At 33.6% G+C, this 13,682-nt stretch overlaps 1 protein-coding gene across 8 annotated transcripts in view; it reads left to right on the top strand.

Annotated features, from left to right (window-relative positions):
• Positions 1-13,682, top strand: part of Calx (sodium/calcium exchanger 3) — a 148,047-nt gene that overhangs the window by 78,801 nt on the left and 55,564 nt on the right. For all 8 annotated transcript variants that reach the window (XM_077429564.1, XM_077429568.1, XM_077429566.1 and 5 more), the window contains exon 2: positions 12,068-12,159. In XM_077429564.1, the coding sequence (XP_077285690.1) occupies positions 12,068-12,159 (92 nt within the window). The remainder of the gene's footprint in view (positions 1-12,067; positions 12,160-13,682) is intronic.

The raw sequence follows: 13,682 nt of genomic DNA, 5'->3' as shown, positions 1-13,682 counted from the left end.
CAAACGTTGTATTTTATTTACAGACATTAAAATACATGATAAATGTATTTTACAAGTATTAATATTTATGTGTGTATATACACGATTACATATATTTTTTGTAAAATATATATATACATACATAATCATTTGGATTACGGGCCTAAATTTTATTCTCGCAGAGTAATAAGAAAGTTTTCTTTCGCACCCCACGACATTCTGATACTTCAACTCTTTCTTGAATAATTAACCGGTCGGTGTTAACTTTTCACCATTGCCAACTCTCGGATCGCACCTTCATCTGGCAAACTTTTGTCGAACTTTGAAGACTCGAACAAATAATTCATAATTTAAATCTAGCGCGACACACTCGCCCTCTTCCTATTATTAACCTCGCTTCATCGTCTCATCAAATTCTCATCATCTCAAATATTTTTTCCCTCGTTTTATTTTTACATATAATGAACGACTTTTAAACGTTCTGTATCAGAGTAAAGTGGCATTAGTGGTTATACTTTCCTTGCCGTTCATTTTCTTCGCTCCCGTAAGACGGATAGTTAGACAGACAGCGGTTAGAACCGCTTTAGTATAGAGCTCGGGAAAATTTATTGCCGCACTTCCGAATCCGCTAATCGAAATACTGATTAACTTTTACCGTCACTCACTTCCGGATACTTTAAATTTGGGTCTTTGTTTTCTTCGTTTATCTAAATTGAGAATGATCATCAATTTATTCTTAATCCATTTGTATCACGGTGCTCGTCTATTTTTTAGTATACTTATTTTTATACAGATACATATAACTACATACATATATAAGTATATGTACGTATACGTATATCCTGTTTAATTCAAGTGACGTTGAACATTTCATATTTAATCGAATTTTTATGTTCGTATATATAAAAATCTTTTTAAATTTTTGTGCCTTTTATTAAAGTATTTAAATTTTACCGTTACCGCTATAAGCGTCGTAGTTTATATAAAGTCATATAAATATGTATGTATGCATTCATACAAACACTTTCCGGCAAAGTGGCTGTGTTGTTTAGTTTAAAAACTCCACTGAAAATTGAGTGTATGCACGCTTTCTCCCTTGCGATTCATTTTGAAGCAGAGGCATTCAGATGAATTTTCCTCTCTCTTTTCCGTTTTTCCGCTTTCGAAAAAAGGGTTTTCTGGATTTTGGTGTCTTGGAGGGCATGCATTAAAAATAAGCGTTCACATACTGGGCTTCAGTTACAATCACAACGACCCTAAAATCTCTATTCCCTAGTATATGTAAATATGTATAATTTAGATTTAATTCATAATCATCTTCTACTCCTAATTAATTTCCAAAACATTAAGTTATTTGGATATTAATTACTTGAAAAAAAATCTCGTAGATTTTTTATCTTCGTATAAACATTATAAAAATGAAAAATATTTATTTATCGAGTGTAATAATGTTCGGTGTATTTAATTTTTAGAAAAAATTTAAAATTTAAAATTTAATATCGATATTAATACTAAAGCACTTTGACAAACTTAACTTGAAAAACTTCTCGATACGATGCCGAGTACATTAAAACTCGTGTTCTTTTTCAAAAGTTTTCTTTTACATTTTTAAATCGAAAGAAAGAACAATGACAACCTACATACATAGGAGTACTTTTGTTTCTCTTTTTGCACAGTTTTGAAGTAACACGGCCTAAGAAAGCGGACATATTATTATTTTTAACATCTATTCTTTTGATTTATTATTTCATATGCTATTTAAATATTTTTATGGCAGAGTTTTCAGCCACTTGAATTTCAATTTAAAAATAAGTCTTTTATGCCTTCGATAATGCTTCTGTTCACTATTAATTAATATCAATATGTAATGTATTATTTTAATCTAACGACAAACGACTGTCTTTCATTCTTCTTCTAATGCCAAATCCGTACTCGGACGTACATACATAGGTGACTACCATGGGCAAACATTGTTTATGGCCAGTACGAATTCTGTAAATTATTCGAGTCCAAATTCCATCCCTGATCTGATGTCCCAGAGCCAAGATAGCTTCTTTCTCCCAAGCCAACGTTTGCCTTCTATTTTCCCCTCTATTATTGTTTGTACATAGAAGGCGATAATCGGGGCCACGAATAGCGTAGCCAAAATATTCAATTTTGTAGCGCTTTACCATGTCAAGTAGCTCTCTCTTTTTATAAAGACGTTGGAGGACCGTTTCGTTCCTCATGCTCCTTTCATGAGATCTTTAACATCCTCCGGTAACACCAAATTTCAAAGGACTCTTATCTTGTTCAAGCTTGTACCAATAGCGTCGACGTTATTTATTACCAGTATATACATATAATAACAGTAACCTTGATTAAATTAAGATGCATTTTAATGCGCATTGTTTTGAGGTAGTAAATAATAATAATAATAATGTCAGTTGGGTTAAAATTTCAAGCCGATATGGCTTTTGAAGTAAGGAAATTCGAAAAACTTTCCAAATGGGTCGGTTGCAGCTGACACTCTCGGTAGTGGTCTGTTTGCACATGTTCCTTCACATTTGCATACAAATCTGTGCCGTATAACAGGGTTGGATTGGCAGGGGAAAATATCTGGTGAACGACGTGGGAATTTCGAATCGGTGTGAACTTTACTCGAGTATTCGATTGTGCGTCTTTCTGTTTTTCCGAATAATTATTTTCCCGATCATTCACTGCGAAACTCAGCCAAATGTGCAAATCACGTTATCCGGATAATGTCTTCCAGGACCCTTACATTATTTTCCGGAACGGCGGTCGCTCTTAATGATCGCCAAAAACAATAGCCGTGTTTATATGGTGTGAAAATAATATTTTCTATCTCATTCTTTGTGTCTGTCTCTGTAAAGAATTTCTTAATTACCTCGAATTTTCCAAGATTTTATTCAAGGCGTCCACGTTGAATGCCGACTGTTATATTTATCGGTTTAATCATTTTATTTTTTCATGTAATATAAACTTAATTTATTATTTGGTTTATGATGGGATATAATTAAGATTAAATTTTTTGCTTAAATATTATATTAATAGGAGCTTTTTTATTTATTATTTTTCACTAGCACTTTGTAATTTTTTAATGGCTTAATTACACAAGTACATATAAGTACAATGACTAAATTAAATTAGTATATACATATGCATATGTCAATTATTATAAGCTATAAATGAAATAAATCGACATATGTGCCCATAATTACGAAAGTGGTCTAAGTCAAGAAAAAAAAAATTTTAATCAATAATGTACATATTACAATATAACCGATATTCAAAAGTAAAATCGACTTAAAAAAACAAAATTCCTGACTTAGACCACTCTCACAATCATGAGCTCATATGTAGGTACATATGTTTACATTTTATAGTCATTTTAAATTTAAAAAATATGAATGAAATATTGAACTAATCACACAATATATAATCCCTGATTTTTCTTAAAATCAAATATTCTTTTAAATGGAGTTTATATTAAAATTTAATATATGAAAAAGAAAACAATTAGATTGAAAAACAGTTGAACAAGAAAAAACGACAGCGGAAACCATTTTAATAATACAAAATATTTATAATTCTTATTTATATTACACTATTCAATTTTTTTTCTTAAGCTTCTTTGAATACCTTCATATTCCATGATTGAAAAAAACATAATCCCGTAATCTCGGAATTGAAAATTTTTCCATTTATTGAAATCTCCAATTCAAACAAAGAAATAATCTTCAATAATCAAATTACTTTTCAAAATCAAATGTTACTTTGTTTAGAATATGTACATACATATGTATATATATATATATATATACTTATTAATGGAATATTTAAATATACATATGTACATGTAGTATGTTTAATTTTATATAATTACATATAGGTACTGATATATATATATATATATATATATATATATATATATATATATATATATATATATATATATATATATATATATATATATATCATCATCATCATTTACAGCCATTCGCCATCCACTGCTGGATGAAGGCCTCTCCAACACGCTTCCACTCGTCTCTGTTTTGCGCAACACTCATCCATCTCATTCCGCACATTTTTCTAATTTCGTTCACCCATCTTCCTTGCAGTCTTCCTTTTACTCTTTTGCCTTCTCTCGGGTACCATTCAAGCACTTCTTTTGTCCACCTTTCGTCCATCCTCCTAGCTACGTGACCCGCCCATTGCCATTTCAATCTCTTCACTCTATCCACTATGTCCACTACCCTTGTCATGCTTCTCACCCACGTGTTCCGCTTTCTGTCTTTCCTCGTTATGCCAAGCATACAGCGTTCCATACTTCTTTGAGTGCATTGGATTTTGTTTAGCATCTTGGCGTTCAGTGTCCAGGTTTCACATCCATACGTCATCACTGGCAAAACGCATTGATCAAAGATTCTTTTCTTCAGGCAGAGTGGCATTTTTGATTTAAAAACAGCATTCATCCGTCCAAATGCACTCCATCCTAATTTCATACGTCTCTTCATCTTTACTACCAGACATGTCAATTATTTGACCTAAATATAAATATATATATATATATATATATATATATATATATATATATATATATATATATATATATATGTATGTATATAATTTTTTTTCTTAATTATATATGTATGTATACCTACATATATTTATATGCGCCATTATATTTGAAAGTGACGGAAGTCCAATTTTAAGTTCCAAAAACACTATTGGACTTAATTCAAAAATCGTTATCACTTATTTTAATACGATATGTATATTATTAAACACAAAACATTGTATTAAACGTTTTGCGAGATATGTATTTCTCGAAATGAAGAAAAGTGTACACTTTCGAATAGAACGGCTCATATGTACATACATATGTACATATGTAGATAGAAATTTTAATAAAACTGTATTTTAAACGAAACATTTGTTTTTTAAAAGTTTAAGGTGCGTGAAAAGATAATTTATAATTGCAGAGTTATATGAGAACATCGGAAAACTAAAGGTTACGATGCGTCAAATGGTTAATGGAAAAGTAATAAATGTTCGCTGGGGAAAATGCCAGCTTTTTTAAAAGAGCAGAATGGAATTTTTCGATCTTTGGATTATTGAAACTTTGTCAGGTCGCATTCAACGTCGAAGACATTAACGACTTTTGCGTTCAACTTTTGTCGTAATAAAAATTGAATTATAGGTCTACTCTGCTTGTACTTTTGCACCCTTAGCAATTTCTTTCTGAGAATTATATATTTTAATTTAACGACTTCAACGAAAGAAAAAAAAAGTGGCTAAGTGTAATATAACGTTTTTATTGTGGATCGATAAGACTTCATTTAAATAATTCCGATAAAATCTAACGTGTACGCAAAAATCCAATTTTCGAAATTATTTAATAAACGCAGCCGAACAAGGTTCCTAATTTTGTATACGGTTCTATTTATACAGTACGCCAATTTAACGCAATTATAGTTAAGCTGCGTGGAAAAAATAAAACACAGCATAAAATAGTTGTGTGTTTAATTTTAAAATTCAATACTGAATTAATGACTTTCGTTTATAATGAACTCGAATAATTATTTTTTTAGTATTAAAATTATGAAAGTCGTAAAGCAGAAACGTTTAGAAGAGACAAATATATAAGTAAAAATTTAACGGTCAAGTTTTTGGCACGATCGCAACGATTTCCGCATATGAAAAATATATTATACCGCAACATGCTTTTTTAGTGGATACAGAATTGTATTTTTTTTTATAGAAATAAACCACCGCAATTGTAATCGAAAACAATAATAGAAGCTTTTACAACTGTAAGATTAAACTGCTTAACGTTTGAGCTCAGTTTATGTATCCATTCTGTAATCAAATTAGAACTCGAAGTTCGCATCTTAACGGAGTTCGAAAATCAACCGTGTTACCTTTTCGGCTGTTTATAAAATAAACAAACGCCGAAGATAAGTTTAATATATATACTCACATACATACAATGTATGTAACTATATATCCACCGAATCGGAAAGCTCGACGTTTATTATTACGTAAAAAAGGCACATTTACTTATATGTACCTATGTATAATATATAGCTACGCAGTGAACTCGTATTTATATTGTCAAAATACGGGACATAATGAATTTCGCATCGAGTGCTCTGTATTTCCATTTTATTGGAGCAATCAGTATATTGCAAACGGCGAAACGGTCCGAATTAATATTTCATCAATATAAAACCGGCCTTCGAATATTTATGACCGTAATAATGAAACGTTCCCTTAATCGCTAGATTTGCCTCCTTCTCTCACTCTCGTATACGAGTTTCGTCTCATCGAGCTTTGATACTATACGTCTGTATGTATGCATAGATAGATACTGTACGTTTTCATTTCTAAAATCTGAGAAAATAACTGTTTGCTGAATGTCAATATTGAAAGGAGTGTTTGTTATTCAATATCTTCATCCGCAAGCGTGTGTGATATTAGAAAAGCTTCAGTTAATCACCGTACGAACAAGAAGTGTATTTTTCATGGGCAGGAAATATGTAGATGTAAAATGTTGTACCATTAATTTTATAAAAAAAATATACGTTCATATACATATTTGTATGGCAATTTATTTAATTTAAAAATTAATAAAAATATTCAGACAATCTCGTAAGCTTCATTTACAAAATGTCCTTCAATTGTGGCTTCGTAAAAATTAAAAGGATAAGGGTGACTGACGATGAGCTGATGATGTTTTATATGTGTTTACAAATGTTTTATATACATATGTATGTACATATTCTAAACAAAGTAACATTTGATTTTGAAAAGTAATTTGATTATTGAAGATTATTTCTTTGTTTGAATTGGAGATTTCAATAAATGGAAACATTTTCAATTCCGAGATTACGGGATTATGTTTTTTTCAATCATGGAATATGAAGGTACTACATGTACATATGTATATTAAAAATATTCCATTAATAAGTGACTGAATTTAGGACAATTAAATTTAAATCCAGTAATTACTTTGAATAGTTTGATTTAAAATGCTTCGTACTATTTCAACATATCACATATACATATGTATGTTTGTGTGTATATTTGCTTTTTGTGTATGCACGGGAGCCTTAATTTTCAGCTGAACTAACAAAGACAAAAGAGATCCTAAAGTTTCAAGCGAACGAGTGGAAAATTCAAACTTAAACGTCCAACTTTTAACAGTTTAGTTTTTCGCGGTTAATCGTTTTGGAATTTTGAGAGAAAATTGCGATCTTGATATAATATACATAATATATGTATTTATATTTAAGAAAAAAATATTTCGCTGCGAATAATTCACTCGTAGTTATAACATAACGAGTATATAAATATTTCAGTATTTACGCTGAAAACCGGTATGATTATTATGTTTCATCTCATTGCAGGCGAACGTTTATCAACAAGTATTAGGATTAGTATATTATAAACAATCGAAATTTACATACACATCTGCTATTCGATAAATATAACGTAATATTTTTCCGTGAATCTCTCTCCGCAAACGAGTGCTAAAACATCATCAGATTTATCGCAATGCAACTACATAGATGCATCCGAAACGAGCGCACATCTCGCAATAACGTTTCAAATACAGGTCATTGTTCCAATCCCATTTATATGTGCATGCATACATACACATGTACGTTTGTATAATATGATTAATTTGGGTGTGAAAATTCGATTCGAATCGCATAAACGGGCCCGACCGCAATATTTACACGCCGGCCGCCATTTTGCAAATATTTGAATACTTGATGAAATTAATGGCCGGGTATTAAGAGAAAAATTAATAGAGTCGTTACGGTGGCGTCTGCTGAAGTTTATTCGCTCCAATCGTAAAAGATTTCAGACCGTTCATTAACATAAGGCATGCGCTCGTCTTATTATATATCTGTACTCAACATACACACATGTGTACGTCATATAATATCTATAATATATAATATCTATAATATATATGTAATATATTGGTTACTAGCTGTATTACCCGGCTTCGCTCAGTGTTTATAATATAAACCGCTTAAACATGACTAAGCTAATTTAATTAAAAAAAAAAAAAAATTAAAAAAAAATTTAAAAATTAAAAAAAAAAATTAAAAAAAAATAAAAAAAAAATCAAAAAAAAAAATTAAAAAAAAAATAAAAAAAAAATAAAAAAAAAATTAAAAAAAAAATTTTTAAAAAATCAAAAAAAAAAATCAAAATTTTTTTTTGCCTTCTAGGGCTTCGCCCTCGGCGCCCCCCTGAGCCTTTGCCTTCTAGGGCTTCGCCCCTCCACGCCCCATGAGCAATTGCCGTTTAGGGCTTCGCCCCCCTTAGTTAATGCCTTTTAGGGCTTCGCCCCTCCGCGCCCCCATGATTTAATGCCGTCCAAGGCTTCGCCCCCATGATCAGTTGCCTTTTAGGGCTTCGCCCCCCGCGCCCCCAAGATTTATTGCCGTTTAGGGCTTCGCCCCCCTTAGTTAATGCATTTTAGGGCTTCGCCCCTCCGCGCCCCCATGATTAAATGCCGTCTAGGGCTTCGCCCCCCTTAGTTAATGCCTTTTAGGGCTTCGCCCCCCGCGCCCCCAAGATTAATTGCCGTTTAGGGCTACGCCCCCCTTAGTTAATGCCTTTTAGGGCTTCGCCCCTCCGCGCCCCCATGATTTAATGCCGTCCAAGGCTTCGCCCCCATGATCAGTTGCCTTTTAGGGCTTCGCCCCCCGCGCCCCCAAGATTAATTGCCGTTTAGGGCTTCGCCCCCCTTAGTTAATGCCTTTTAGGGCTTCGCCCCTCCGCGCCCCCATGATTAAATGCCGTCTAAGGCTTCGCCCCCATGATCAGTTGCCTTTTAGGGCTTCGCCCCCCGCGCCCCCAAGATTAATTGCCGTTTAGGGCTTCGCCCCCCTTAGTTAATGCCTTTTAGGGCTTCGCCCCTCCGCGCCCCCATGATTAAATGCCGTCTAAGGCTTCGCCCCCATGATCAGTTGCCTTTTAGGGCTTCGCCCCTCCGCGCCCCCATGATTAATTGCCGTCTAGGGCTTCGCCCCCCTTAGTTAATGCCTATTAGGGCTTGCGCCCCATGAGGCTGGGCCCCCCGGGCCCCCTTCGGGGCCCCACGGGGCTGCGCCCCTTGTGGCGCCCCCTTTTGAGCCCCATGGGGCTGCGCCCCATGAGGCTGGGCCCCCGGGCCCCCTTCGGGGCCCCACGGGGCTGCGCCCCTTGTGGCGCCCCCTTTTGAGCCTCATGGGGCTGCGCCCCATGAGGCTGGGCCCCCCGGGCCCCCTTCGGGGCCCCACGGGGCTGCGCCCCTTGTGGCGCCCCCTTTTGAGCCCCATGGGGCTGCGCCCCATGAGGCTGGGCCCCCCGCGCCCCCTTCGGGGCTTCACGGGGCTGCGCCCCTTGTGGCGCCCCCTTTTGAGCCCCATGGGGCTGCGCCCCATGAGGCTGGGCCCCCCGGGCCCCCTTCGGGGCCCCACGGGGCTGCGCCCCTTGTGGCGCCCCCTTTTGAGCCCCACGGGGCTGCGCCCCTTGTGGCGCCCCTGGCGGGGCCCCATGAAACTACTCGCCTTGCGCCCCCGCGGGGGTGAATCCATTGAAACGAAAAAAAAAATCGGCGCCCATGGATCGAAAAAAAAAAAAAATCGAATCACGTGTTCGATGACGTCACCGATCTACGGACGACGAAGACGACGAAGACGACGACGACGACGACCAAGGATATTTACATACATACAAAGTCTCTTTCCAAATTATAGATTAGATATCTCGTTCGGCAGCCATGTTGCCAAGCTGTCTCGCCCGGTCGGTCGCCATATTGGAAATATTTATGCCGCAGTCCCGATAATCTGTGTTTTAACGTTTGTGCCATTTCATTTAGATTTTATATACATATATGTATGTATTATATATAAAGCATGTACTCGTATTATTCGCATAAATGGATTGAAAAGCACACGCTCCATGCTTAAATAAGCTTGAGCTTATTTAAATAACTGTTCAATACAGGCGATTTATTGTATGTAAATATATTTAATTCTCGTTCAATAGCATTTTTTTTAATATTCATATTTATAAATACCAACAACATGACTCAGTGGTTAGTATATAATTCTAACAACTGACCAGTCACGGTTTCGAAATCTGATCCAGTGTTGCTGGCCAAACTTTGGATCACTATCAAAGTAAATTAATTTTCATTGTTAAAACATTTCTTGTCATATTGGCCACCTAATTTCATTTTTCACAATTATTTATTTGAACTGGATTTCAAATTTACAATAATATTATGAATTTATGTATGGTACATAATGTGTACAAAGTTGGCTATATGAAAATGTCCCCTTGAGGCAATCCCGTAATGTCACCAAGATAAAAATAATTTTAGAAGTTTACTTTAGATCATAATTTTACATAATTTGTTGTAAGGAGGGGGATTAAAGGCGGGGGAAAATAATTTGACGAGTACTAGATTGATTTTTGATTTTAACTAAATGAGTAAGTACTCATAAATCCTGTATCACAAGCTCTCTTAACTGGTTATTAAACGGCTGATCGTTAAGGATAATTGACCTTTATAATGCTCGATAATGATTATGTAACCTATTCGAAAATGGTAAATAATATGTTACGACTTGGTGTCTAATTTTATATAACATACGGATTTATTTCTTATTTAATTGTTTGGTGTATTATATTATTTGATTATGATACATACATTTTTTGTTTTATTGTTTATTTTTTATTTAAACTTTAGATATCTATAAGATTCTCAATTCTAATGAACTTTTCAATGTGTAACTTAACTGTATTAAATCGACTCAAATTGATTAATTTTGTTATTATATTGAATAAAATAGTGTTAAATAATCGTGTGTAATAATTGTATAAATCGGCATTTAATTTATTAATTTTATCTGCCTTTGTCTACAATACATTTTTAAAATGTCATTCAAAGTAAAATCACAAAGTTTTAAAATATAAATCATCCCAGTCTAATTTGAAAATCAACTCTCTTCAATAGTGTTGTACTTACAGTATGTATGTATGTATGTATATACAGTGTATGAATAGACATCGTTATTTAAATTTCACGACGTAATTCCCTTCGTAGCTCCCGGCTTGAAAACTAATTTTGAGGATCAAAACTCTTATTTTTCCAGTTATAAAACACAAAGACTCGTACACTGAATGCTAATCGTAAATTCACTGTAGGTACATTGTACGTATATACCTTCAAAATAAAAATGTTGAATGTTTCTGAACAACGTCACTGCAGTCGGTTCGATTTCAACGTCAAATATGTACCTCAAGGGCGGACGATGACTGTTATTTTCTTTTCTTTTCAGCGTAATAAATTCGCCTTTCTAATAAATAGTTACGTGTAAAATATAAAATAAAACGAAAGAAAAACTGCCGAGTCGGAAAACGCACTTTAACGGAAAAAATAGCCTTGCCACGTCAAACTCCAACTAAGGTCAAATACCGCTAAAACCTATTTTTCGGCAGCTTTCGATCATTTTGCAACTCTATTTTATATTGCATGATTTACAATGTGATACGCTTTTTAAAGGTTGTTGCAGAGATCGTTTATAAATTAATATAAATCAAATTAAAAAATTGTATGTGTAAATTTCCAAAGAACTATTTTTCCGTTTACAATACATACATATATCTACAACAAGCTGAGATAAATAATGCGGTTGATGACTTAGTTGCGGAAAGCCTCAAAACTATTCGCTAGGTGCGATTTTCGCGAATGATGAATCCGTATTCTGCGGCGCAAAAATTTAGGAACGACTAAGTGCGATTTCAAAGGATGATTTATGACACAATAAATCAGTATATACTTGTACGTAAAAGCAAGGAATGCTTGGGCCTCTTTGTTGCCGAACACTCGACAAAATTATGTGCTAATCCTATTATAGAGACGTGGTTAACTCCAGACGGGGACTGCTTGATTTTCAAGACCACCCCTGTCGTATATTATACTTTTCGCTCGAATAAATCTCACTTTCATTTTATTCAAAAGGTACATAAATCTTTTCTCTAGTTTGATTTTTTCCTTTTTTTCTCTTTGCAGGAAGTTCATACCCCTGCGCATCATCGAAGAGGACAGTTATGAGAAAGATGTCTTATTTTACGTCAATCTCGGTGATCCTCAAATGGTTGGAGGTAATTTTTTTTAAAAATATTAATGCATTACTCAGTTTCGGCAGTAATAATGCATTATAAACGTGTAATGTTTTATTGTATTTTTGTAAGTTTTCAGAAGCTTTTCAAAACCAGATGTATTATACAAATGTATTATTTTGTTGTTTGATTATTGGGTAAAATTTCTTTTTTTTTTGCACTTTTTATAAAAGCACAAGAAAACAATCCAGTGAAAGTAGAGTTGAATATTTTAGATATATAGCTATATATGTATGTATATTTAATATTGCACTTTGAAAGTACATAACCTATACATACACAAACGATGTGAACCTTTACTCAAGCACATACATAGATAATAAAAAATACTTACATATATGTAAATCACATTGAACTTGTGGTTAAATCTGAGGTCAGGTTTAGTTATTATTTTAATAAAAACATAAAAGAGGTTTGTAAAAATTACTTATTATTGTTGTTACAAGCCTATTCTATGTTTCACTTCTTATTATTTGAGATACATAAAATGTATGCTTTTAATTATTTGTTAATATAAATTGAAATTTCAAGCAAGTATATTTGCAATAATGAACTTCTATATGAAATCAAACGTTCTTCCATTTATTTGGTAACTTGACATTTTTTATTGTTTTATTTTATTTTTTTATTTATTCATGCTTTCGAATGATAAATTATCCAACCCCGTTTAATTTATTCATAAAGTTTACATCATAATTTAAAAACCCTTTTTGGGGAGTCACGAAGGAGGCGTTAATTTGCAGAAATTCTAATTTACGACTTTTATTATAAAATCGTTACCCTGTACAATTTTCATTCATAAAAATACATAATTGCTGAAAAACAATGATCAATATCTCATCTAGCGTAATTACCTAATATTTTATGAAAATTCAATTCGATTTTTACGTTTCAACCACAATAGCGATTCAGTCAATACCTTAATTAGCATTTATAGGAAGCTTTTTCTACATACATATATATGTACATATGTATGTATCTACCTCTTCTATTTCGATTTTCTCAATTTAATTATTATAATATAATAAAACTACAGAAATACTGTATAATACGTTACCTATACGTACATATTTTTATGTTATCCATGATAACAATATTGTACGGGGTAGAATTACGGGTGCATACACAACCATTAATTATTCCTTTGTGTCGAATAATATTTCCGCGGTGTATAATCAACATATCACACGACCATTATCTAACTCTGGGCTACAAACAATACACGATCATAATCGCTCCCGGTTTTTGTAGATATTTTAAAGTAAAATTCATTTTTAATAAAATATTAAACGTCTCGTCGATGCTTTGCCGACATGGTGTTTCAGGTTAATTTAACCCTTATCGATCAATTTTTTATTAAATCAGCTTCGTGCCTAATTGAATGCGCTAAAAAGGAACGCTAAATAAGTTCATATATATACATACATCTGCAGTAATTTATTCGAAAATATATTGTCGTAATAAATCGTACTTTTTACCCCGTATATGTCCGGTGATATTTTACA

The sequence above is a fragment of the Arctopsyche grandis genome, chromosome 4, assembly GCF_051622035.1.
Source record: "Arctopsyche grandis isolate Sample6627 chromosome 4, ASM5162203v2, whole genome shotgun sequence".
NCBI lineage: Eukaryota > Metazoa > Arthropoda > Insecta > Trichoptera > Hydropsychidae > Arctopsyche > Arctopsyche grandis.
Note: the sequence above shows the minus strand (reverse complement) of the source record. Positions and strands in the feature narration are given on the sequence as shown.